Genomic DNA, 22479 nt, shown 5'->3' on the forward strand with positions numbered 1-22479 from the left:
AAGCATCTTCCTGAACAATCGGATAAAACCAGGGCATTCCTGGTGCTGCTGAAGCTTTGCCTTTCTGTGCAGGTGATGCTGTTACAGAGCCATGCAGGGCTCACCCCAAAACAGAACCACCCTAAATAAACAGGGCTGAGCCCCAGGGAAAGCAGGAGCTGCCACTTGTTTCAGCCACTCAAGTGTGAACTTTCTGCTTGGTGTGCAGATGTGGAGCAGGGAAAAGTGCAAATCAAAAACTTGGACTGGGAGCAGGTTATGATTTTGCAGCCAGCCCTAAGTAAAGATTAGGATAGAAACAGCTCCAGACTTTGCATTTGCACTTGGCATCTTGAGCCCAATCATTAATTTCAACTGATCCATAAACTAAAGATAGAAGGAGATTAGAGTTTGCTTTAAAATCCAGCAGCTTAAGTTGACAATGCTTCTTGTTTTCTTTTGTCTGCAAATGCTGATTAAAAAGCCAGAGCTGACATTCCTAAATTCCCTCAGGAAAACAAATCTTGCCACTCTGCAAGGAGAATCTGAGAGCAGCACAGTCCAAGTGTCTGTAGGGCTGCTTGTCTGAGTTTCACAGCTTTATCTGCTGGACAGTAACCAGAGCTCAGTAAAGCTGAGATTCTAACAGCACCCTGGGATGAAATCTCGAGTACAAAAAGAACATTATTATTATTCTTTTAGAAATGTTGTGGCTTGCAAATGATGCAGCCACAAGAGTCCATGTTCTACCCTGCTGCCAGAAGGGTTTAGGCTGAGCCCAGCACTGGGCTTACACCAACCCAACAGCAGCTGCTGCCAGGAGATTTTTCTTACCTAGAAAATCTTAGATTTTGTGGGGTGGATGATCAAAACATGCTGGTGTTCCATGGGTGCCCACAGCAGGGTGACTCTGCAGCCCTGGAGCTGTGGGCATCCCTGAAGCAGGAATGGTTTGACAGGAAACTTCTTCATTACTCCCCAAGAAATCCCCCACTCCTCCCAGCAGCAGTGGTTTCAATTACTTTCAGTGGGTACAAATGTTAGGTCCAGGATTTGGGATTTTTAATCCCCCTTCCCAGCGTTTTCATGTCCTTTGTCAGATGGAGTTCTCACTGAAATTTGCTTTATTTTACATCTGATCTGCACTGTGCACTCATCCTCAGTGAAACAGAAGCACTACCATGATCACCTTTTGTTAAAGCTTTTCTTAGCTAAGCAGCCATAAATTAGGGGGGGGGGGAAAGGGTTTGAAACCATTCTTACCTAGAGAAAATATTTCCCACAGCAGCACTCCGAAAGACCACACGTCACTCTGCGTGGTGTAAATTTTGTCAAAAATAGCTTCTGGAGCCATCCACTTGAGTGGAAGCCGTGCCTAAAAGCCAGAGACAGAACAGGTTGCCAGATCTGCTGTTCCCAAACCCAAGTTGAGGGTAACAAGTGAAGCTTCTTGCACTCACATCTCCCTTCCGGACGTAGTCGGGGTCTTTATAAATGTCCCTGGCGAGGCCGAAGTCGCAGATCTTGACCACGTTGTTCTCGGACAGGAGGATGTTCCTGGCTGCCAGATCCCGATGGATGCACTGCCAGGGAATGACACAGGGTCACAGGGGGCTGGGCAAGGAGCAGAGCTGGGAGCAGCAGAGCTTCTTTAGGAATGGGGAAAGGAGTGAAGTGTGCTGGGAGCGGCTCAGGAGTGAGCAGGAATCTGCTCCAATGCACGGTGATAGGCAAAAGAGAGAAAAACTCAGGGAAAAGACAGTGTCAGAGCCAAAAGAGAGAATAACCCAGGGAACAAGCCAATATCAGAGCCAGCTTTCTGATTTTTCTGTCTGAAATAACTTTGCAGTCCCAACAAGGAAAGGAGTTCCTATTTTCCATTTAGCTGATCCCTGGGAAATTTAGGAGAGGCCAAAAAGCAGCTGCAGTTCCCTTTGCCAGAGCAGGCCCAGGAGGGTGTGAGATGGGATAACCCTGCTCAGGATTTCTGGGGGCTGCCCTGGTGGTGTGTGTGAGTGCAGGCTCAGCTGTGTGGGTTACACTGCATTTACCTGAAAAGGTGTTCCACAGCCTACAAACTAATTCCTGTTTATGCAAGAGGTGCTGACTTTGCTGACAGTCCCCAACACCTCTGACAAACTAAAGGAATAACTGGATACTCCCTCCTCATTTTCCAGCAGTGTTGTGTTCACCACACTAAGAGGAGCTTTCTCTACAAGCTCTTTCTACATTTATTTATGAGGCAGTTGCACAAACTGTCTCACAATCTGTGTTCACTCCTTCTATCTAAACCCTCCTGTTGCAGATGCCAGTCCCTGCAGCCAAGAACAAGATGAATGTTCCTCCACAACCCCTTCAGTGCTAATTACTGCTTAACCACCAGAGCTAACATGATCTCCAGCACTCTAATGAAGAGCAAAAAGCAGATTTCTCAGACTCCAGAGTGTATTTGGGTTTCTCCATATCAGATACTCTGCCAGAAGTGTGGATGAGCTCACTTTTCGGGAGGCGAGGAACTCCATGCCTTTTGCCACCTGGAAGCTGTAGCAGATCAGATCCTCCAGAGTCAAGGGCCTCTTGTACAGATCCTCAGCATCTAGGAGAGACCAGAGACGTGGCAAAACTCTGCAGCAGCAGCTCCAGAGTGTGTCACTGTGTGTGTGTCAGCTCCAGTGTGTGCCACTGGTGTCATTTGTGTGCTGGTGGCCCCAGCCCCACACCTGAGTGCTGCCTCTGACATCTCTGCAGGGTCACAGCTCTGGCTGAGCAACCACTGAGCCAGAGGCAGAAGATCAGATGATTAACAAAGTTCCCTCATTCATTACTCACTCATTTAATTATGGGGAAACACCACCTCAGGTTGGGAGTGAGGGAAACTTTATAGACAAGAGCCCAGGGACAGAGTGACCTCACAAGTCTGGTAAAACATTCCTGTTTCTGCTCTCACACAACAGGAGCAGCTTTTGTTCACAATACAGAGCTCTCTTTTTGTCAGACAGTTGGAGTGGGGAACAGGCAAGAGGAAGAATTCGGGATTTCAGGAACAAGCCAAGGCATGTAAGGGCTTGTAAAGTGTGTGACAGTGTGTGTGGCATAGCCAAGTGACAGAAATCTTTCCAATAAAAGATTTAGGATCAGGTAGGGTTCTTTTACCTTCTTCATCATCTTCTGAGTCACTGTAACTCTTATCTTCAATAAATCCTGAGCTGGCAGAGCTGCCTGTGCTGGCCACACTCTCCAGGCGCCTCTTGATCAGTTCAGTCAAATCACTGTTGGACTCATCCAGACTTTTCTCTCCTTGGTCAGAGTTTTCCTGGGACTAGAAAATGAATAAATCTGATTTTTAGCTTTGTAGGATGCAATGCTTGAGGATTCAAAATATGTGACAGAATGGCATAAGGAGAAAAGGTCCTCTGGAGATGAGTATGTTTGAATATGATGTTTCTTGAAGTGGGAATAAATAGGAAACCAGTCTTCATTAGTTCTAGCTATAAACTAATTTAACTCCTATTTATTCCTAATTATTGTTCCCCTTTCACTGACAGCAATATTCCCCATCAGAGTTAGCTGAAAGCTGGCTGGGTGAGGCTGAGAGGTGAGCAGAGAGAGGCTGTAATCCTCTTACTGTTTTAGGATGATAAAAATCCCCTCAAGGTGAGTGCACGATGGGCACTGCTGTGTCTGTGCTGGGCAGTGAGGCACAACCACCCCCAACTCATGGCAGCAATGGTGAGAGAAATTCTGAGTGACTGCACCAGGAAAATCTCCTTCACTCACACAAAGTCCCTCAGGGGAAGGGACAGAGGATGGGAATGAGCAGATGGGGGAAGGATGAGCTGCTGTCACTTGGGACCTAGAAACAAAAATGCCCAAACCAGATTTGTATTTTGAGAGGGTTCACCTTCTCCTAGTTCAGTTCATGCCAGTTTTTCACTATTTTGTTGTCCCCTGTGCTGGGAAGTATCTCACAAGTAATCCCCTCTCTTTCAAGTGCTCTGGAGTGTTTGGGTGCTTGCAAATAATTCTTTAGGAGATGCTAGAAAAGAGAAGCAGTGAGATCCTGAAGTGGGGGGAAAAATCTCTTCTTGCTTGTACAAATTGAAATGTGGAGAGAAAATGAAGTGCCCATAGAAATCCCCAACTGCCTTGGTGCCAATGCAGAGCAAATCCAGCCTCTGTCAGTGCTTGTTGATTCCCTGCCTCGTGACTGGGAGAAATCTCATTTTCTTACCTTGTATGCAATGAAATCTCCTCGTTTCCCTCTGAGATAGTTGGACAGATTTCCATACTTGCAATATTCCACTATGACCATTAAAGGACCTAAAAAAGACAGTGAAAGTCAAATGAGTTTTGAAGCACTGCAAAGCACGTAATTCCAATTTATCCTACCAAATCCTCTTCAAAAAAAAAGTGGCATTTCTGTTATACTGATGAGGAAATGAGGAAGCACAGGAGTGACACAACCAGTAGGAATGTGGAGAGAAGGGAACACATTCTTGGATGGTAACAGTCAGAATTTATTCCTAAATTATAAACAAGGAAAATTCAGGATGATCAACACGATCCCAGATGCTGTTAAGGTTGATTTGCTCTGTACATGGAGCAGTTTTCATTTTCTCTGCTGGCTTCACAATTGTTTGTTTTGGGTGGAGCTGATGCCACTAGAGGAAATCAAAGTATGCAGGGCCATAGACAGATCTAAATGAAAAGCTGCAAAAATACTCAGTAGGAGTTTCTGAAAGCCTGGAAAGTGCTCTCACTTTCTTCATTATTCCTCTACAAACCACTGTAGATTCTGTGCTGCTTTTATACAATTATGCAGGTTTTTAAGAGCTGCTTGAAATGCTTTTGTATTGCAGTGTGAGATGTTAGGGGAGGGAAATCGTCAAATGTAAGAGAATGTGAATTAATGGGACTGGGATGTAGGTAAACATGGACTATTTTCAACCCCAAACAGGAGACTTTAATGTCCAGAGCCTTTTTCTCTGGAGAAGGTTTGTGGTTCAGACTGAGGAGTTTGCACTTCAAAGGGGAAGTGCTGAGAGCTGCACTTGGCCTTGGGGAAGGAGCTCAGCAGGATTCCTGCTGGAATTCCTGCATCCTCCCGGGCAGGAGGGAACAGTGAGCCTGGGACAGTGTGGGACAGGGACAGGAGCAGCCTTTGGGAGCACATTTTGGGTCCCACAGAAGGGAGATGCTGAATTCCTGCAGGCAGAGCCAAGCCCGTGGTGTTCCCTGTGGATTCCTGCAGGATCTGCACCCACCCCAGCCCTACAGCACTGCTGCCCCCAGTGCACACCCTGGGGCTCTGCGGGACCCCCAACCCCTCTGCCTGCAGCTGCAACAACCCTGAAAACCTTGCAAAAAAACCCAACCCCAAATCCCCCAAATCCCAGTGGTTCCAGTGCTGACCCCAGAGCTCTGCTCAGTGCTGGCATCTGGCTGTGCTCAAGAGATTTGGCTCTGAAGAACCCAAAATCCAATGTCCCTCGTGGATGCCCTGAGGAAATGCAGATTCCAGAAGAGCTTTAAAGCTCTGCTCAGTGATTTATTCATGGTTTTGAAAGGCTTCCTAGACGTGGCCTCCCCATATTTTGTTCCCTCATTGTAAAGCACACACTGCATTAGTTCTGACTGCTGAACATCAGACACTCGCCAAAGTGTTAAATTCTGTTATCTGGTACCTTGTTAAAATAATGTATGTGCATACTTAATAGCAGTCTCCAGCAGGAATACACGGTTACATAAAGCCTAACAGGGGAGGGGAGAGCTCTGGAATTTCACAGAACTCGGATCCGTGTCTGCCTCTGGAGCTCAAGGCTGTTTTTCTTTAGTCTGCACTTGCAGTGCTCAGAGGAGAACAAAGCAGTGCCTGCCTCGAGGCTCCTCCGTGCCCTGTGAGGTCCTGCTGCACCCCTCTGCTCCACACTCTGCCCCCCAAAAGTGTCCCCAGGCACCTGGCAGGGAGGAGGGAGGGTCACCTCCCACCTGGGATGGGGCAGGCTGGAGAATGGGAAATGGAGGAATTCCTGGGAGAAAGTTTCTCAGAAGCTGGCAATCAGCCTTTGATCAGTGCTGAGGTGTGTCTTACTGTGCAAGCAGAGCTCTGGGGCTGCTGTGGTTAAAGAATCACTGACCCCTGCTCCTGCTGCCAGCTTTGAGCCCAATTAGGGACTTGCCAGCACAGAGTCACCAGCACTGCCAGTGTTCCAGCCCTCTGCTCACAGCCCCAAGCAAAGGCTCCTGGTGCTGCACCTGAACCCCAATCCCTCCAGCTGGGGCTGCCCTTGCTCCCACATCAGCTTTTGGGGTCTGGAGAGCTGCAGTTCTTGGGAGCTCCCCACCCAAGGCTCCCAGATCCCAGCAGTATCCATGGCTGCTGGTTCCTGAGGAACTGGAACCACCTGGCATTTCTTCCCTGGCATCCCCCCAGAACTACCCCACTGAAGTTTTCCTTTTCCCTTGTGGCTGGACAACAACTGTTGGGAACTGATGGTTTTGGGCTCTCAGATGATGAGAGATCTGTGCATCCTCTCTTGATTTTCCCCTTCATTTATTTCACTCTGGGGTTTCCCTTGCCCTCAGGTCCCCTAAACCTGGCACTGGGGGTGGCTGTGAACATGTGGAAATCAGCAGTGAGGAGCCATCCTCGAGAGCTGCTCCCCTAAAGCTGGAGCACAGTGAGAGGCAGGGAGGCTTTGTCTGGCAGTGTGGCAAGGGATGTTTTAGTGAAAAGGTCTGAGATTTATGGGACTTTGCATGGTGCAGCTCAGCCCCGTGGGGTCCCTGCTCCTGCTGCACCCAGGGCTGCCCCAGGTTTCCTGTACTCAGAGCAGGAATTGCTGGGTTTGCCTGGAGAGGGCAAAGTGCTGGGAAAGCACCAAGGGCTCAGCCTGGTGCATCCTCCTGACAGGGCAGGGAAGGAGAGGGAGAAGCCTGGAAATGCCCACGGGGAGGAATTGGGCACCTCTCTGCAATCCAGTTCACCTCTCTGCAATCCAGTTCACCTCCCTTCAGTGAGAGCTCCTTTGGGAACAGAGGGAAGACAGAGAGGTGACACCAGGGCTGAGAGAGGTTCAGGAGCTCTGGGTGGGATGAGGACACATCCTGCAGGAGCAGCAGCAGCTCTCCTGTGAGTAGAGAACTGGAAATGGCTGTGCTTGCATGGATGCCCCACAGGCACTTCCAAACACCCAAAGAGTGTCTGAAAAGTGTTTTCTTTTTTGCTCCTGATTAACTGAGGACTCCTCACCTCCAGCTTTGGTGCAGGCTCCCAGCAGGTTGACCACATTCAGGTGGTGTCCTATATGGATGAGGATCTTCAGCTCAGACATTAGAGCCTTGCATTCGTTAGTAGTTGCACATTCTGCTTAAGATAAACAGGAAAAAAATCATCTTTACACAACAGGATATTTTCAACAGGACACAGCAAGATCCTGTTTATCCTTTGAAACAAAACCCACCCAGGCTCCTTGCAGTATCTTGGCTTTTCAGACTCTCACACAGATAATAATTCATCCGTTTCATTGTCTGCTGACCTTTATGGAGAGGGGAACCCTTTATCTTTGGGTGACTCTTCCTTTCTGCAGCGTGGGTTATGGAGGGTTACAGTCCCTTCCCCCAAACCTGATCCCACAGAGCCTTTGCCAGGACTCAGATTTGCAAGCTTAGCAAAGCCCCCCCAGCACACAGAACGTGTCCCTTCCTCCCTGCTGGGCTGTGATTTCAGCAGGACTTGCTTACAGTACCTCAAGACTCTCCACTGCAGGTGATGAGAAATCCACACATCTGGAACCTGTGTCCCAAAATGTCCCAGGGAATGCACAGCATTACTAAAGCTCAGGCCTGTAAGATCTTACTGACCCAAGAAACACATTTTCTAATATCTGTATAAACCTGTGTGTGAGGCCCTGGCTGGCCAGTGACATTATGTTTAGGCTGGCACCCTCAGACCAGAAGGTTTTCAGGTGCTGCTTTGTCTTCCCAGCCTTCTCTCCAAAACTTTCATGATGTATTTTAACAGGAGAGGCTTTGGCCCATTTCCTTTGCCTTTGCATCATGTAAGATTTAAATATGAAGAAACAGTTATGTAACAAATCATTTGGTGTGACAGGTGTAACCTTTAATCTGTTTGTAGAATTCCCCAGAATCTTTCTCCAAACTGTGTCATAAAAAAGGAGCTATCCCAAGATTCCTTCAGTCAGTAGTGGCTGGTGTGTCCATGGGTGGCATCACTCTGATTTCCCCTGGCATGTGCTGGAACACACAGCCAGCTCAGAAGTGTTGTAGATAATTCTGCACATTGAATTTTAGCCTTCAACCCAGAACAGACCTGAGCACACTGCATGGAGATGGCAGAAATTCAGGCATTTCCAGAGCCTTTGGAATTCCCTGGGTGGATTGACTGATACTAGAGAATCTGCTTTATTCATGAAAGTGATGAGTTATGGGCACGTTAGTTGGGGAGGGCAGACCAGAGCAGGAGGCAGCTGCCTGCACTGGGGGAGGGAGGTGTAAAACGATGGAGAATCTGCCAAATATTGCTGAAAATGTGCTGGCAGGGCAGAGCTGACATGAGGAGCAGCATGGAAGGGAATGAAACCCCAGAGCTGTTCTGATGGAGATGGGAACATGTCTGGATCAGGGATTTCTATTTAGGGCATTTCAGGGATCTGGAAATGGGCATGGAATGGAGATACAACAGCAGGAGAGGAGGTGATGGGAAGGATGAAAATTAGAGAGGGGACACCAGACCTGAAGGAGGTGCAGAGAGGTGATAAATGAGTGGTTTTGTGATTTCAGAGAGATGGGAGCAGCAGAGCACCACGAGAGGCAGCTGGTGGCAGAAGCCAAGTCCTGTGGCAGCAGTCACTGGCTGGTGGCATTGCAGGGGTTAATGGTGTCATGCAGCAGGATGGAGCTGTGAGGGCCATGGCAGCATGGAGAAGCCTTTGGGATCAGCCTCAGGAGCAGTCCCAAGCCCTGCCCAAGCAGGCAGGATGTGTTCATCCCTCACTCTGTGTGCAAACCCAGCGTGCAAGAACCGGCTCTGAGTGTTCTCCTTCCCTCCACCCAACAGGGAAAGCTTCCCTTCATTTCAATAATTGCAAGCAAGATGTCTCTAATTTACTCCCCTGGCACTGGGGTTTTTTCCAGCCCCTTGAACTGCTTTACATCTGGCTGGGCTGTGATGGAAGGCTGAGCTCCAATTTTGGGCTATCTTGTGGAATTACACTCCCTAATCTGTTCCCCTCCTCACCCCACAGAGCTGGAGCTGCTGTTTGCTTCCTGGAGGAATACAAGCCTTAATCAGCAGCCCAGCACAGAGCTGCTGTCATTTCCTCCCCTTGCCTCCTTCCAGGATGGCTCATTCCCACCTGGAACCCCACTCCCTGCAGGTCACAGCCAGCCTGGGGGCTGAGCACAGTGCCCTCGCTGCCCCCAGCTCCCCTGAGCAGTGTGGGAGGATCTCAGAGGGATTTTTGTACCTTTCAGCATTTTTACGGCAACTGTTTTGCAGGTTGAAGATTTATCAATGCCAAAAGCAGACGCCTCCACCACCTTCCCAAAAGCACCATGACCCAGAGTTTTACCTAGAGAAGCAAGAGTCGAGAGTGAGCCCAGGAGGGGACATGCAACCTCAGCTGTGCAGGAGAACCAGGCACAGTGCACAGACACAGTCACAGCAGCCTGAATGACATCCTGCAGCATATGGATAGGCAGGGGGTGCTATCCATATGGCCTGGATGCAATAGAGCACGGGAGAGAACAGAGCAGGGGAGGTCACTGCACTCACACTCACTGAGGGCAGGGCTGGCACCTGCACGGACTGAGGGGACAAACCTGGGCACAGCCGGGGATCATTGTGCACCCTGATGTCTCTCCTGAATCATGGAGAGAGCCAGCAAGGCCCTCAGGGACTCACAGCCCTTTCACCCTTCAGTTATTGACATTGATGGAAAATTGCACTAAATGGAATGTAGGATAACTTTTATTTTCCCTTTCATTTGGATTTCCCTGCTTGTATCACCTGGTGTGCTCTGAGGGCTCTGACCCAGGGTCTGGCTTTTTGGTTCTGTGCCACCACCACCACCTCAGATTTTGGGATTTTTGTCTGTGCCCTCCTCCTTCCACGTTTTCCAGCTGCAGCACCGAGAGCACACACAAATACAGATATTTTCCCTGCACTCCTCAATGCACACAGATGTTACAGTTTCGCTGTGCAAACACCGCCAGCTTTTTGCATTTTCTCACTCCAGCAGCCAGTGAACTGAGCTGTTCAGTGAAATGTGGCTCGTTTTTCCATGAGAGCTTTTAACAGCTCAAAGCTGAGTTCTGATGGCTGATAAGGAAGTGATTATTTGATGAATTGATACCTTTCTTCAAAAGAAAATTCACTTTCCTTTTCCTTCTATGGGAATGAAATCACACTTTTGGCAGGGACAGTATCTGGCCCTGCAGGTACCTCTTTTCCTATCAAGGGTTTGGCTTCCCTTTTCCAAGGAAAAAGGTGGCAGCTTTTAACAGAGTCCTTCCAAATGCCCCATTCCACCCTCCATCCATGCTGATCCTGATCTCTGTGACCCCAGATCCGAGGGTGACACTGTGACAGGCTCTTGCTGGGTTATCCCACATCCATTGGGCAGCATTTGGGATCATCCTTCCCCCAGCTGTGACCCCAAAGCACAGCACTCACCCAGGCGCAGCCTGTCCCTGGGGAACTCCCACTTGCTGCTGTCGTAGGGCAGGCGGTCACACTGCTCATCCAGGGGCATCTCCTCGGGGTCCATGATGATGGACAGGTATCCTGTTTTAATATCTGTGGCATCGGGCTAAAAACAGGGCGGGGAGAAATGATTCAGGGGATTTAAGGTGGAATTCCAAAGGGAGGGAGCTGTCTGGGGAGTTCCCTGAGCCAGGAATGCATCGCTGCAGCTTCCTGCTTCTGTTGGACAGCTGAGACACAAATGTTTGTGTGTGGCTCTGGTTGGTGTTGGGAAACACAAAATCCACCTGGAGCCAAAGGAAATCACTGCTTTTCCATGGGAGCTGCATGTTTTGGTGTTGTCACCGTGTTTTGTTCTGCAGTGTTTCTTCTCCAAGTTCTCCACTTCATGGCTGCAACTTATTGCAATTTAAAATGGATGGGAAGCTGCTGGAAATTGCTATTTGTGATGCTGCTAAAGTGAGAAGTTGTGGTTGGATGGGTTCTGTGAGCAGATTTGCATAGGTGTGAGGTGTAAGAGGAAATTCAGTGTTGTCCACAGCTCTGTTAAACTGAGGTCAAGGATAAAAACGTGAATTTAATCCCTCTGTTTGCAAGAGGGGAAATTTTACCCAAATATTGGAGATCAGCACTGGGACTGCAGTTTGGTGAGAGCAGAGCAGAGAGTGTGCTTGCCTTTATGTTTGCTGTTTGTTTCAGGAAAACAAACCTAAATTCCTTCAAACTTTACTGCAAGTTTACTTTTTGAGTCACAAAAGGGAGGTGAAAAAGGAGCAAGGAGCTCAAATCAGCTGTGTGGTTTGAGCTCATTTCTAGAGCAGACAGCCTGGAATCTTTTAATATCTTTTAGAGTCAAGTGCTGAAATCTAGCCCTCATTTTAGAGGATTTAGGGAATTTTTTTGTTATTCTCACAAGCCAGTTTGACTCATGAAGAGGGAGGAGCCCGATTTTATGGTTCCACAGAAGTGGCTGGAAACCTCACAAGTGACTTCTGGAGAAGTCAACACAAACCATGGACTGAATTTTGCAGGGACATTTTTATCAGTTTTTCTACCATCTGCCCCAAACCTTTGTCTCTAAACACCGAGCTGGGGCAGTCCCAGCCTTTGTGCAGCACAGGAGCTCTCTCACCTTTCTCAGTTTGCGAATGAAGAGGGTCAGGAGGAGCCAGAAGAGAGTGGCAGCCAGCCCTGTGCACACCAGAATGATCACCTCAATGTTGGATTTCTCCTCAGAACCTGCAGGTGAACGTACAGCCACGTTGGAAATGTGTCCAAAATCCCTGAAGTCCCTGGAATTGTGCATTCCCCCAGCCTGGGCTCACCTTGGATTTTGATGAAGGCTGATGTGCTGTCCTGGCCCAAGTCATTGGAGGCTCTGCACTCATAGAGCCCCTCATCATCCTTCTTCACTCTCTCAATCACCAGGGTGTTGTTTTCCATGGAAATTCCTGTTTTAAGACATTTTGGTTAATGTTGGCACAATAGCCTGCCTGCCAAAAATCCTTTCAGGAGACAGGAGTGAAGGTCAGCTCCCATCCAGGCAGGCTCTGGTGTTAGGACACATTTTAATCCTGTGCTCCTCCTGGTCTGGGAACCTTTCCCTGAGTTTTTTCTTCCTCTTCAACACCTGGATAAATTATTTGGCATCTTTTAAACAACAGCAAATGTGGTTGTTGATTTAGAGTGGGTAGAGCCTGGAAGCAAATCCAGAAGTTAGCAAAGGGATGCAGGGTTGGTGTCTGATAGCAGGAAGATACACTAGGAGAAATGGGAGCTCAGTGGAATTACTGAAGGCTGTGGGAAGGTTTGGGACTTGGGGAACATGGAACTCAAGTTGGGCACTTCTTGGAAATATAATGGTGTGAAGCAATCCTGGATTCACAGGCAGCCAGGTGGAGTGAGAATAGAGAGCTTGCCTAGATATGACCTACAAGAGACTTTTCAACATTTCATTGTCCCAGTTTCATTTTTCCTGATTTGTGGTACTGCACTGAGAATTCTTCTGTTTCACTGAGGGGATGATTGGGGTAGAAATAGGGAAACAGGTCAGGCTTGGAATCCAAAAGGAAAAGACATTTTGAATTTCTGGGTGTTCTGCCTGTAATCCCGTTGTTGTTAACAAGAGTACTGCACACAACTTGCCATGCACTGTGCTGAAATATTTACCCTAAGGTGTTTCTTCCAAATATTTTATTTATGTTTCCATTGGTTGGATGAGTTACATGCTTGTCCCTCTAGAATTATTTATAAAATTTCAGGAGCTATAAAGAGTTTCTCTCAGAACATTCTGATCTGAATTATGGATGATCCTAGATTTCCTACCTAGTCCAAGTTGCAAAATTAAAGTCACAGGACCAGCTACTGACATGGGACTCTCCATGATTTATGGGAGGACTCAGGACAGCCTCACCTCCAGTGCAGTTTTGGATATCAGAATATAAAAAGGACTTTAAACCATTGGAGAGCAGCCAAAGGGAGGGGTCTGGAGGGGCCTGGAGGAGCAGCTGAGGGCACTTGGTTTGTTCAGAGCAGGGAGATCTCAGTGAGGTCTTTGACATCCTCCCGAGGGACAGCTCCAATCTCTGCTCCCTGTGACAGGGACAGCACCCAGGGAATGGCTGGAGCTGGGCCAGGGCAGGGTTAGGTTGGATTTTAGGGGAAGGTTCTTCCCCAGAGGGTGCTGGGCACTGCCCAGGCTTCCCAGGGAATGGGCACAGCCCCACAGAGCTCCAGGAGGGTTTGGACACAAGGGATGCCCAGGGTGGAATTGCTGGGGGTCTGTGCAGGGCCAGAGGCTGGATTGATGATCCTGTGACCCCTTCCAGCTCAGCACATCCCCTGGATCTGTGGCACAGAGCTGGGAAGGCACCTGGGCTCAGGTGAGGGAGCTGGAGGCTCAGGTGAGGGCTCTGTCCCAGAGCTGAGAGCACATTCCCATCTGGGAAATAAAGGACATTTCACACACCATGGGGTGCCCTCAACCCCTCTGCCAGGTGACTTTGCTGCAGTTTATCATGACCAGGACAGCTGAGAGCTCAGGCTTGTGCTGCCAGACCCACCTGACACAGGTGCACCCTGGGGCTCAGTTTTGTGCCAAACTCTGGTCTCACACCAGCACCCTCCCTGATTTCCCAGTGCTGTGCTGATGTGTGCTGGGCTGGCTCTGCACACAGGAGCTTCCTCTGACCTCAGAGCCCAAGCTGGAGCTCCCTGCAGTGCTCTGGCATTTGGGTTTGTGTGTGTGTGCCCCAAGTGATGGGCACAGCCCTGGTTCCTGTGTCATGGGGACCCTGCCAGCCCATTATCAACATCCCCAACAATTCTGGGGAGCAGGAGCTCACCTGAGGCTGCTGAGATGGGGTAGCCATTCTTCCTCCAGGTGACCTGTGGCTCTGGTGTCCCACTGACCTTGCACTCCAGCAGGATCTTGCCGCTGATGTTGACCTCCAGGTCCGTGAAGTTCTGGATCACCAACGGCGCCGCCTTCGCTGCAGCCACAAAGGGAAAGAGCCCAGGTCAGGTTTGGGGAGGCCCTTCCAGGGAAATACCCCAGTCAGGTTTGGGGAGGCCCTTCCAGGGAAATACCCCAGTCAGGTTTGGAGAGGCTCTTCCCTCCCCTCCCCTCCTTGCATGGCCTCTCTGGGCTGGATGTGGCAAAGCTGTGGTTGATCAGTTGATCAGAAGTTTATTTGGTCTATTTTCACACTGCCTAAGCTTAAGTTTGGAGAAAACAAAGGACAGGGAGTGGGTGGTGCACATGCAGAGTTGAAGACAAAAAGGAGGAAGGAAGGTGAAAAGAGGAAACAGTTCTAAAGGTTTTTTATCCTCCATCAGAAGGGCAGTTTTCTCCTTACTACAACCATGCTAATGCCCACTTCATGTTCATTTATAAAAGGTGCAAGACAGCAATGAATAAAATCACAAACACAAAAATACACCCCAAACTTGCAGTGAGGAGAATATGAGGGGCATTAGACCATATAAAATGTTTGAACAAGGAAAGGAAAACTGGTTTGGAGGGGCATTTCTATGTGTGTTCTCCACAAGAATTGCCTGACATGTGCCAGACAAACACCAGAGCCCAATCATCCTCACAAGAATGTGATCCTGATTCGAGTTCTCCAAGGATGCACTCCCAGTCTAGCTGTGTTTTTCCCATAGCCACGCTGTGTAGGTGTGTGTGTAGGTGGAAATCTGACTGACTGAACTGAACTATCTCAGGGGAGAGGAAAGGGAAGTGCCTGAAAGCAGAGAGCACAGCAAGGCTGGTGCCTCGCAGCAGGTGATGCTCACAGGTGCTGTGGGGAGCAGCCACAGCATTCTCACTGCCCAGTACCTGAGTGGGAGCCCTTCCCTCCCTCTGTGCTTCAGGAAAAGGGGAATGTTTGTGTGTCTGGGAATCAATCACCTGCCAGGCTGCAATCTGAGCTCTGTGTGTGGAGGTGCACAGGGACTGTGCTGCCTCACTGCAAGGCTGAAGCTGAGCTGTGCCTGGTGCCAAGTGCCCAGGGCAGCACTGACCCTGCAGAGCCTCCAAGCCAGAGCAGCCACTTTGAAAACCCCTAATTCTGCTTCTGAAGCTCTCAGACTCCTGCTCCCTGTCTCACTTCTACTCCAGTTCTGTGCTTTGGGATTTCTTCACATTGGAAGGTGGTTAATAATAATAAATCTATCCATTCCCCATGCCAGCCCTTTTCCTTCTGAGGAGGCTTTGAGATGTTCACCCACCTTCCTCACTCTGAAGCACAAGAAATTTCACTAATTTTCAGTGACTTCCTGCTGCCAGAAGTGTCCTGGCCTTTGTATTCCCACAGCCAGCAGAACCAGGCTGGAGGATCTCAGTGAAATAAAAGAGTTGGGGGCTTGGGTGTAAGTAAGAAAATAATTATTATAACAAAGTGCATCCCTCTTACCCAGAATAAATGGCACATGTCACTTGATTTTACACTTGCCCAGGGACATTTGGGATCTGCTGGGTCCAAATCTATTCAGGTCTCTCATCCTGGCAGCTGAGAGTGGGTACTAAAGTCACACAGACCTGGGGTGAGCATCCCAAGTTTCAGCTGTGCTGTCAGTAAATTATGGGTGATGCTTTTCACCCTCAGTCCACTCTAAACCTGCACCCAGCACAGAGCTGGGAGGACAAAATGCTGCTGAAATCACCTTTATGAGATTTCAAACATTTTCTCCAAACCCAGCAGCAGCTGGGTGAGTGTTGTCCACATCAGGCTGTCAATGCCCACAGAGTAAATGACAAAAGCAAAGCAGAGCAGGAGGCAGGGTGTGTGTGAGGACACAGCCATGGGACATACCTCTGACCAGGAGCTGGCTCTGCTGCTCCAGCGTGTCCGTGCTGTTGTGCTGGTTCTGGGCTCGGCACTTGTAGAGCCCACTCTGCTCCCTCGTCACGTTGGGGATGAGCAGGGTCAAAGAGATGGAATATCTGTCCATCCTCCTGAGCACAGAGTGGCTGGGGGCTGCCTCTGAGGAGGGGTAGTACCAGGCCAGGTGGGTGTAGATGTACCTGGAGGCCCGGCAGGTGAGCTGCACGTCGTTCCCCACGATGGCCGTGACCTGGGAGGGGGTTTGCAACCCAGAGGGCACATCTAGGAGGAAGGGAAAAGGTGGTTGGAATTCAATCTGCCTGGTGTCTACTTGGGAGGTCAAACTTGGTGATAGAACAAGCCAGGTTTAATGAGGCACATGGAAATGGGGAAACAGGCACTGGAGCTGGGAATTAGGGAAGGGAAAAGTTCGAAAATCATCCCATCCCCAAATAATGAATTGAAAGCTTATAAATAGAAGGAGTTAATGGACTGAGAGAGTTTAATCAGGAGCTGTTTCCATCCAAGTCAATAAATGTGTTTGTGAGCTCTTTCCACAATCAAGGCTGGAAAGTATTAATTGCAGAGGAATAAAAAAACCCATTGCCATCCCTCAGGAGCAGCACCTTGTCCCCACTGAACAGTCTCCTCAACTCTCTCTTATTCCAACTGTGCCAATATTTATTTTCATCACATGTGAGTGCTGGATATTTACTTGATCACTGGTGGATTAACCGCTCTAATGATGTCTAAGTCCTTGAGGCCCTTATATTTAGCAGAGAAATACTCTGAGTCATGACTCCAACCTAGCCATGAAAGAGTGAGATGTTTCTTGCTATATTTTTAGTAACTTTTCACTCCAGAAAAAAAAAAAATCAATTTTCCTGAAGTGGTGAACTGAATCTGTTTGAAAACAAGAAAAACTTGAGTGAAAAGCCAGAGCCTGCCCTGCAGTAGCTGCCAGAAACCTGCAAATAAGTTGAGGCTGGAAAATAATGCCTTTGGATTTTGTTAATTTTAGAGACCTATCCACCTGAATGAAAGCTCATGGATAACCACAGTGATCTGGAATTTTTCTGAATTATGAGGAACCTCTTATCAGTGTTACAGGACAGGTAAAATATCTCTAAATCTGAGAGATGATTCAGTGCCAAGCTGTTGCTGAGATGCTTCCTCAAGTCAGGATGAGCTGGGTGGGATTTTGAGAGGGCCAGGAGTTCAAGCAGAACAAGGGGGCACTGCATTTGCCATCTGCAAATTCCACCTGCACTTTGGCCAGGGGCTCCCACTGCAAAAAGTTCTGCAGAAGCTACAGCTGAGCAGAAAGAGCTGAAATAATCAATCTGCTTCATAATAAAGCACATATTCCATAAAACACAGAGCCCTGGAGGAGCTTGCAGATATGATTAAAAGTCTCTCCTCTTCCCAAGTCATCTGGAGGAGAAACCACGAGCTTTTGCTTCATGGTTTTTAAAGACTGGCACCAGAACTACTTCACAAAAGATCCAAAAAGAGAAGAGACCCCCTCAGGCCACAGCTGTGGAAATTGTTATTTTTCTCTTCTCTCCTTGTGCTGGAATTGCAGTTTGCTCTCTGCAGGGTGTTCTTAGGCTCAGTTGCTCTCTCTGGGTGCCAGCTGTGTGCCCAGGCTGCCTCGTGTGACACGTCCACTGCTCACTGCTGTGCTTCCAGCCAGCCCAAATCCTGCTGAGGCCACCCAAACCACATCCACTGCTCACTGCTGTGCTTCCAGCCTGTCCAAATCCTGCTGAGGCCACCCAAACCACATCCACTGCTCACTGCTGTGCTTCCAGCCTGCCCAAATTCTGCTTAAGAACTCTGGGAATGGATTGCCCCATTCCCAAACCCTGAGTTTTGAAGGATGCTCCATAGTTTTGCTTTGTTGCTGGACTTGAAAGTTGGCAGGGTTTTGGTTTTTGTTTTTTTTTTCTACCAACTTAACATTCTGGGAGCAGAGGCCTGGCTTGTTTTTCTTATCATTCCTTCTCCTGACATTTTTTATTTAGCATTTTGAATATTTTTAGCTGGAACCTGTGCTGTTCTCTCCCATCTTGTTTGCCTTTCAAGCAGCTCTTTCAGCTCCAATAGAATATTCATTGATTTTCATTGCAGTGGAAGGAGAGAGGAAAAAAAAGAAGTTGCTCTGCTCTATCTTTTCATGCTCTCCTCTCTCTTTTCTCCTCCTACCGGGATTATCAGGGGAGTGAGTGCAGTTTGGAGAGCACATTTCAAGTCAGTTCATCTCTCAGACAGCTTTGCTTACATAATCCTGAACCTGAGCAGTGATTAACTTCCTCCCTCTGAACAGACACCGTGTTTTAGAAGGCTCCTAATAAGTTGGCTAAAAGAATGCACCACGGAGCCTTTTCCCTTTTATCAGCAGCCACCAAACATTTGTCTTTGGTGTTGTGTTACAGAGTAGTAGCTGCGAATTTCCCTCTCCACCGTCAGGGATTCCGTGGCAAAAGAGGGAAAGGAGCCATTGGGGGGAGGTAAAAAGGCACCATAAATCAAAGGCAAGGCTGGCTCCATTTGTATTTACAAGGAATTAATTGTTTTTAATTTCCTGTGCTTTGCACAATAATCTGTGTAATTCAAAACTTCTGCTCTTGCCCAGATTCCAGCCCTGGGCCTGGCAGGGGGCTTTGCCATCAGGAAAAGGGATGGAGGGAAGGGGGAGCCCCTCTGTGTGGAGCTTGTCAGGAATGCTGTCAACACCTTGGGAATGAGCAGTTTGGAGTGGCACAGCATCCTAGAGCAGCCCAGCTCATCCATTGTTCTGCTATCTGAGAGCAGATTTTTATCTCCTGCTGGAAATGCAATATTTTCTTTCGGGTAGAAATCTTTAACTCGATTTTTCTCAGTTGTTTTGGCAATCAGATAAACCCTTGGTTATTATTTGTTATTCTTATCATAATTCATTTATATTCCCAGAACACTCCAAGTTTTCAGATGGGTGGGATCCCACTTTGCTGAATGCAGTGCAGTCACACAAAGGCTGGAATTTGATTTACTCTGGACCTGCAGCTCTGTAGAGCTGCCCTTTCCAAGGTGCAGAGCAGAGATTAGAAGGTAAATGACACTTGTCCATGGCAGAGAATCCCTGCAGGGGACACCAGGGCAGCTTTTCAGTGCACTGGAGAGTTTGCAGCCTGCTTGGAATGTCCTTTGGAGCTGGAGGCAGACAATGACATTTCTGAGCATCTCATGGCTCACCCAAGGCTTCAGTGGGAACTCTGGAGTCAGAGCAGTGGTGGGAAAGGCAGGCAGGGCTCAGATCTTGATTGGGTTGACACAAAACAAAAATCCTGGAGTGAGAGTTAGGCCAGGACAGGGGGATAAATCCCTTCAGGAGAGACTGCAGAGGGACAGGGACAGCCAGGACATCTGCAGGAGGGGCTGTCACTGCATGGTGAGATTTCTCATCACTCTGGACCCCTTATAAGGTTTGGATTCTGAGTGATCTCCAAAGCCTGCTGACCCTTCATGAGATGAACTCTGCTGGCAGAGAAATGATTTAAAAATAGAGCCCAGTGCTATTTCTGGTGCCTGTGGGAGTTTTTGTGGGGGTTCTGCAGTGGAAGAACAAAATGGTTGCTGACAATTATTCCACAGGGATAAATTAATTTTTCTGAGATGAAGGTAGTGGTGGTGAAAACATCAGACTGAAGTGAGCAGGTCCCCAGAGAGCAGCCTGGACAACACCTGAGGAAGTGTCCCTGGAACACTCTGCCATGTCCTGGGAAAACATCTCAACCCTGCCCCAGGACAGGGATTTGAGGGAATTCAGCCTCTGTGTCACCTTCAGGTTTCTTACCAGGGACAAGTGAGTTAAGCCCAGTTTAGCCAGGAGGTCTGAAAGCAGCTCAGGGAGCAGCAGCTTGATTGGTGGTAAGAGAGAATGGGAGAGGTCTTTAAAATCAGCAAATTTCTGGATTAATTGTGGGCTGCCACCCTTGCAGCTGCTTTGCAGAGAGCTGGGAAATGCCACAAACATTTCCCAAAGTCCCACTTGTTGCTCATGTGCTCTCAAGCTCTTCCCCAGCCTTCAGCTCAGCCCTTAGGTTCAACCTGCACAGAAAGAACCTCAAAATCATGAAGTGACCATCTTAGAGCCCTGTGCTGCTGAGCTTCCTCTGCCTGGATGTCCCTCAACACTGGGACAGGAGAAAACTCCTGGGGACAGTAACCTGGAGCCTGCTCCAGCTGTTCCAGATGTGAGGATGACCTGCAGAGCCTTCCCCACAGCTGGAGCAGCTCAGACAGGACCCTCCTGTGGAGGAAGCCCACAGCAGGTCACTGATGCTGTTTCACCTGGTTTAGCACCAGGATGGCCACATTTAGAAAGATTTCATTCCTTTCTAATCCATAAACATCACTATTTTTAAATACAGCACTTCCAAAAGGCAGTCATGCTCTCAGCATTTGCCTCTTCCCCAGAATGCCCAGACTCCCATTTTCCCTTCACAGCCTGGAATAAATCTGTCTTGCCAAGCCCTGTTAACCTCCTTGTCTGCTTGGGTGGAACCATTCCCACCATAACCACTGTCAGTAACTTCAGTGATTCATTTCCTTCATCATTCAAACTGCATGATTAAAACACTTGTGTCTCAAAACTTCACTAGCTGGATCTCAAAATAAAAAATCTGAAATATTAGCTCACTGTGGGTGGAAAAAAGCCCCTACATAACTTAATTATTAAAATAAACCAGAGTTGTGCAAGGTGCATGGGATGATCTAACCCTTTGGACCTGATCTTATGCTCTTGGCTTATTTCTTTGGGTTTTGTGGCAGATCTGTGAAGAGCTTGGATAACCCACCCAGACATAGCAGTGGCAGAATTCCCAGCAGGACACTGAGAACTTGGGAGGAATGAGGTGTAAAATGAACAGCTGGTCTTCAGCCTGCCTTGGACATCTTGGGGACCTCTTATATCCGAGCTGCATCTCCCAAAAATGCACCTTGAAGGGCATTTCCCTGAGAAAATGAGAGGTAGAACTTTGGGAAATCTCTTTTGGAGGCTGAAAGTCTGTCCTGTCTCCTGTCACCTCTGAGGGAGGTGAAATCTTTCCCCTCCATGGTTCCTGCTTCATTATTGTTAGATGGCATTTTTCTGCTGGCACTGTATGTAACACCAATGGGAACAGTGTTTGGTGAGCTCTTTTTTGGCTAGAAGGGTTTGAAAGGTGCTGGGTTCCTTTGCTGCAAGAGTCAATCAGCCCAGGAGGGAAGAGAGGCACAGGAGTGCCACGAGAGACCTATGCCCTCCCAACTTGCTCATGGGCAAGGATCCAAGCAGTGAGAATCAGACATTTACTTTCCAGGACACTTCTGCACTCTTTGTTCTAAAAATCGATGTTTTGAAGCAAATCCTGCCAGCCAACATCCACTCATCCAGAAAGTGAGCACAGGAACGTTTCAGTTTGTGCTGGGTGAGCACTTGAACCAGGCTGTCCCTGCACTCTCCTCTCTTTTTGAACTGCCATCTCTCCTTGAGCTCACTCCTAAAGAATTCCTGTGCTGAAAGGTTAAGCAGATATTTGTTTGGATTTGTGTTTTTTGGAGAAGCTCCTCCCTGCACAAAGGGCACTGCAAAGGCAGGCAGGGCTCCAAGGTCCCAGTGCCATCAGCCCTGGGCTGGCCACCTTTGTGTGGCTGCTGATTTCCTTGGACACCAGCCTTTGTCCTGGCTCAGGGAACACCCCAGAGCTCTGCAACACCACCAAGGCCTCAGCTGTGCCAGAGGTTTCCCAAGGACAGCACTCACGTGTCACCAGTGCTGCTTTAACACAGGCAGAGGCACTTGGGGCTGCAGCTGGGCTGGACATGTCCCACAGAGCTGGACCCTGCCCTGTGTGGGGTGCTCCAAAAACACAGCTGAGCTGCTTTTGCATTTATTGGCACTTAGAACAGGGCATCCACAGAAATCCCTAAAGCCTGACAAGGGGAGACTCCTCTCCCCAGTGTGAACTGGAAAGAACAATTCTGAAATTGGTGACTGACTGAAGTGTTTCTGTTTGTTGTCTTCAGAAGGTGTGGGACAGAGGATGAGAGGTGGTCTGAAGGTTTCATTCTGAATCCTATTACTCTTTTAGGTTATTATTCTTTCAGGTTATTATTATTTTAGGCTATTATTCTTTTAGGTTATTATTCTTTTAAGCTACTATTCTTTTAAGTTATTATTCTTTTAGGTTGTTATTCTTTTAGGTTGTTATTCTTCTAGGTTGTTAATCAAGCTTTTTCTTTACACCTTTTAAGTTTTAAACCTGCCTTGCTTTTGCTCCTAATCCTATACTGAGTATCTTGAAATTGGTCAAAACCACTACCCTAAATTGGTGTTTCTGCCCAGTTTCGACCTGAAAGCAGGACAACACCACCCCGGGAGTGGAACCAGCACTCCTGTGAAACTCAGGGCAATCAGAGCAG

General features: G+C 48.3%; 1 protein-coding gene across 1 annotated transcript in view; it reads right to left on the reverse strand.

Moving 5' to 3' along the window:
• LOC117002997 (vascular endothelial growth factor receptor kdr-like) overlaps positions 1-22479 on the reverse strand; it is a 90769-nt gene that overhangs the window by 21015 nt on the left and 47275 nt on the right. Inside the window, exons 12-23 of the mRNA XM_033072589.2 lie at positions 16021-16314; positions 14050-14196; positions 12031-12156; positions 11838-11944; positions 10676-10811; positions 9468-9572; positions 7232-7345; positions 4211-4299; positions 3133-3298; positions 2478-2575; positions 1440-1562; positions 1243-1354 (exon numbers count right to left, since the gene is read on the reverse strand). Coding sequence (XP_032928480.2) covers positions 1243-1354; positions 1440-1562; positions 2478-2575; positions 3133-3298; positions 4211-4299; positions 7232-7345; positions 9468-9572; positions 10676-10811; positions 11838-11944; positions 12031-12156; positions 14050-14196; positions 16021-16314 — 1617 coding nt within the window. The remainder of the gene's footprint in view (positions 1-1242; positions 1355-1439; positions 1563-2477; positions 2576-3132; positions 3299-4210; positions 4300-7231; positions 7346-9467; positions 9573-10675; positions 10812-11837; positions 11945-12030; positions 12157-14049; positions 14197-16020; positions 16315-22479) is intronic.

Source organism: Catharus ustulatus, chromosome 14 (genome assembly GCF_009819885.2).
Source record: "Catharus ustulatus isolate bCatUst1 chromosome 14, bCatUst1.pri.v2, whole genome shotgun sequence".
Lineage (NCBI taxonomy): Eukaryota > Metazoa > Chordata > Aves > Passeriformes > Turdidae > Catharus > Catharus ustulatus.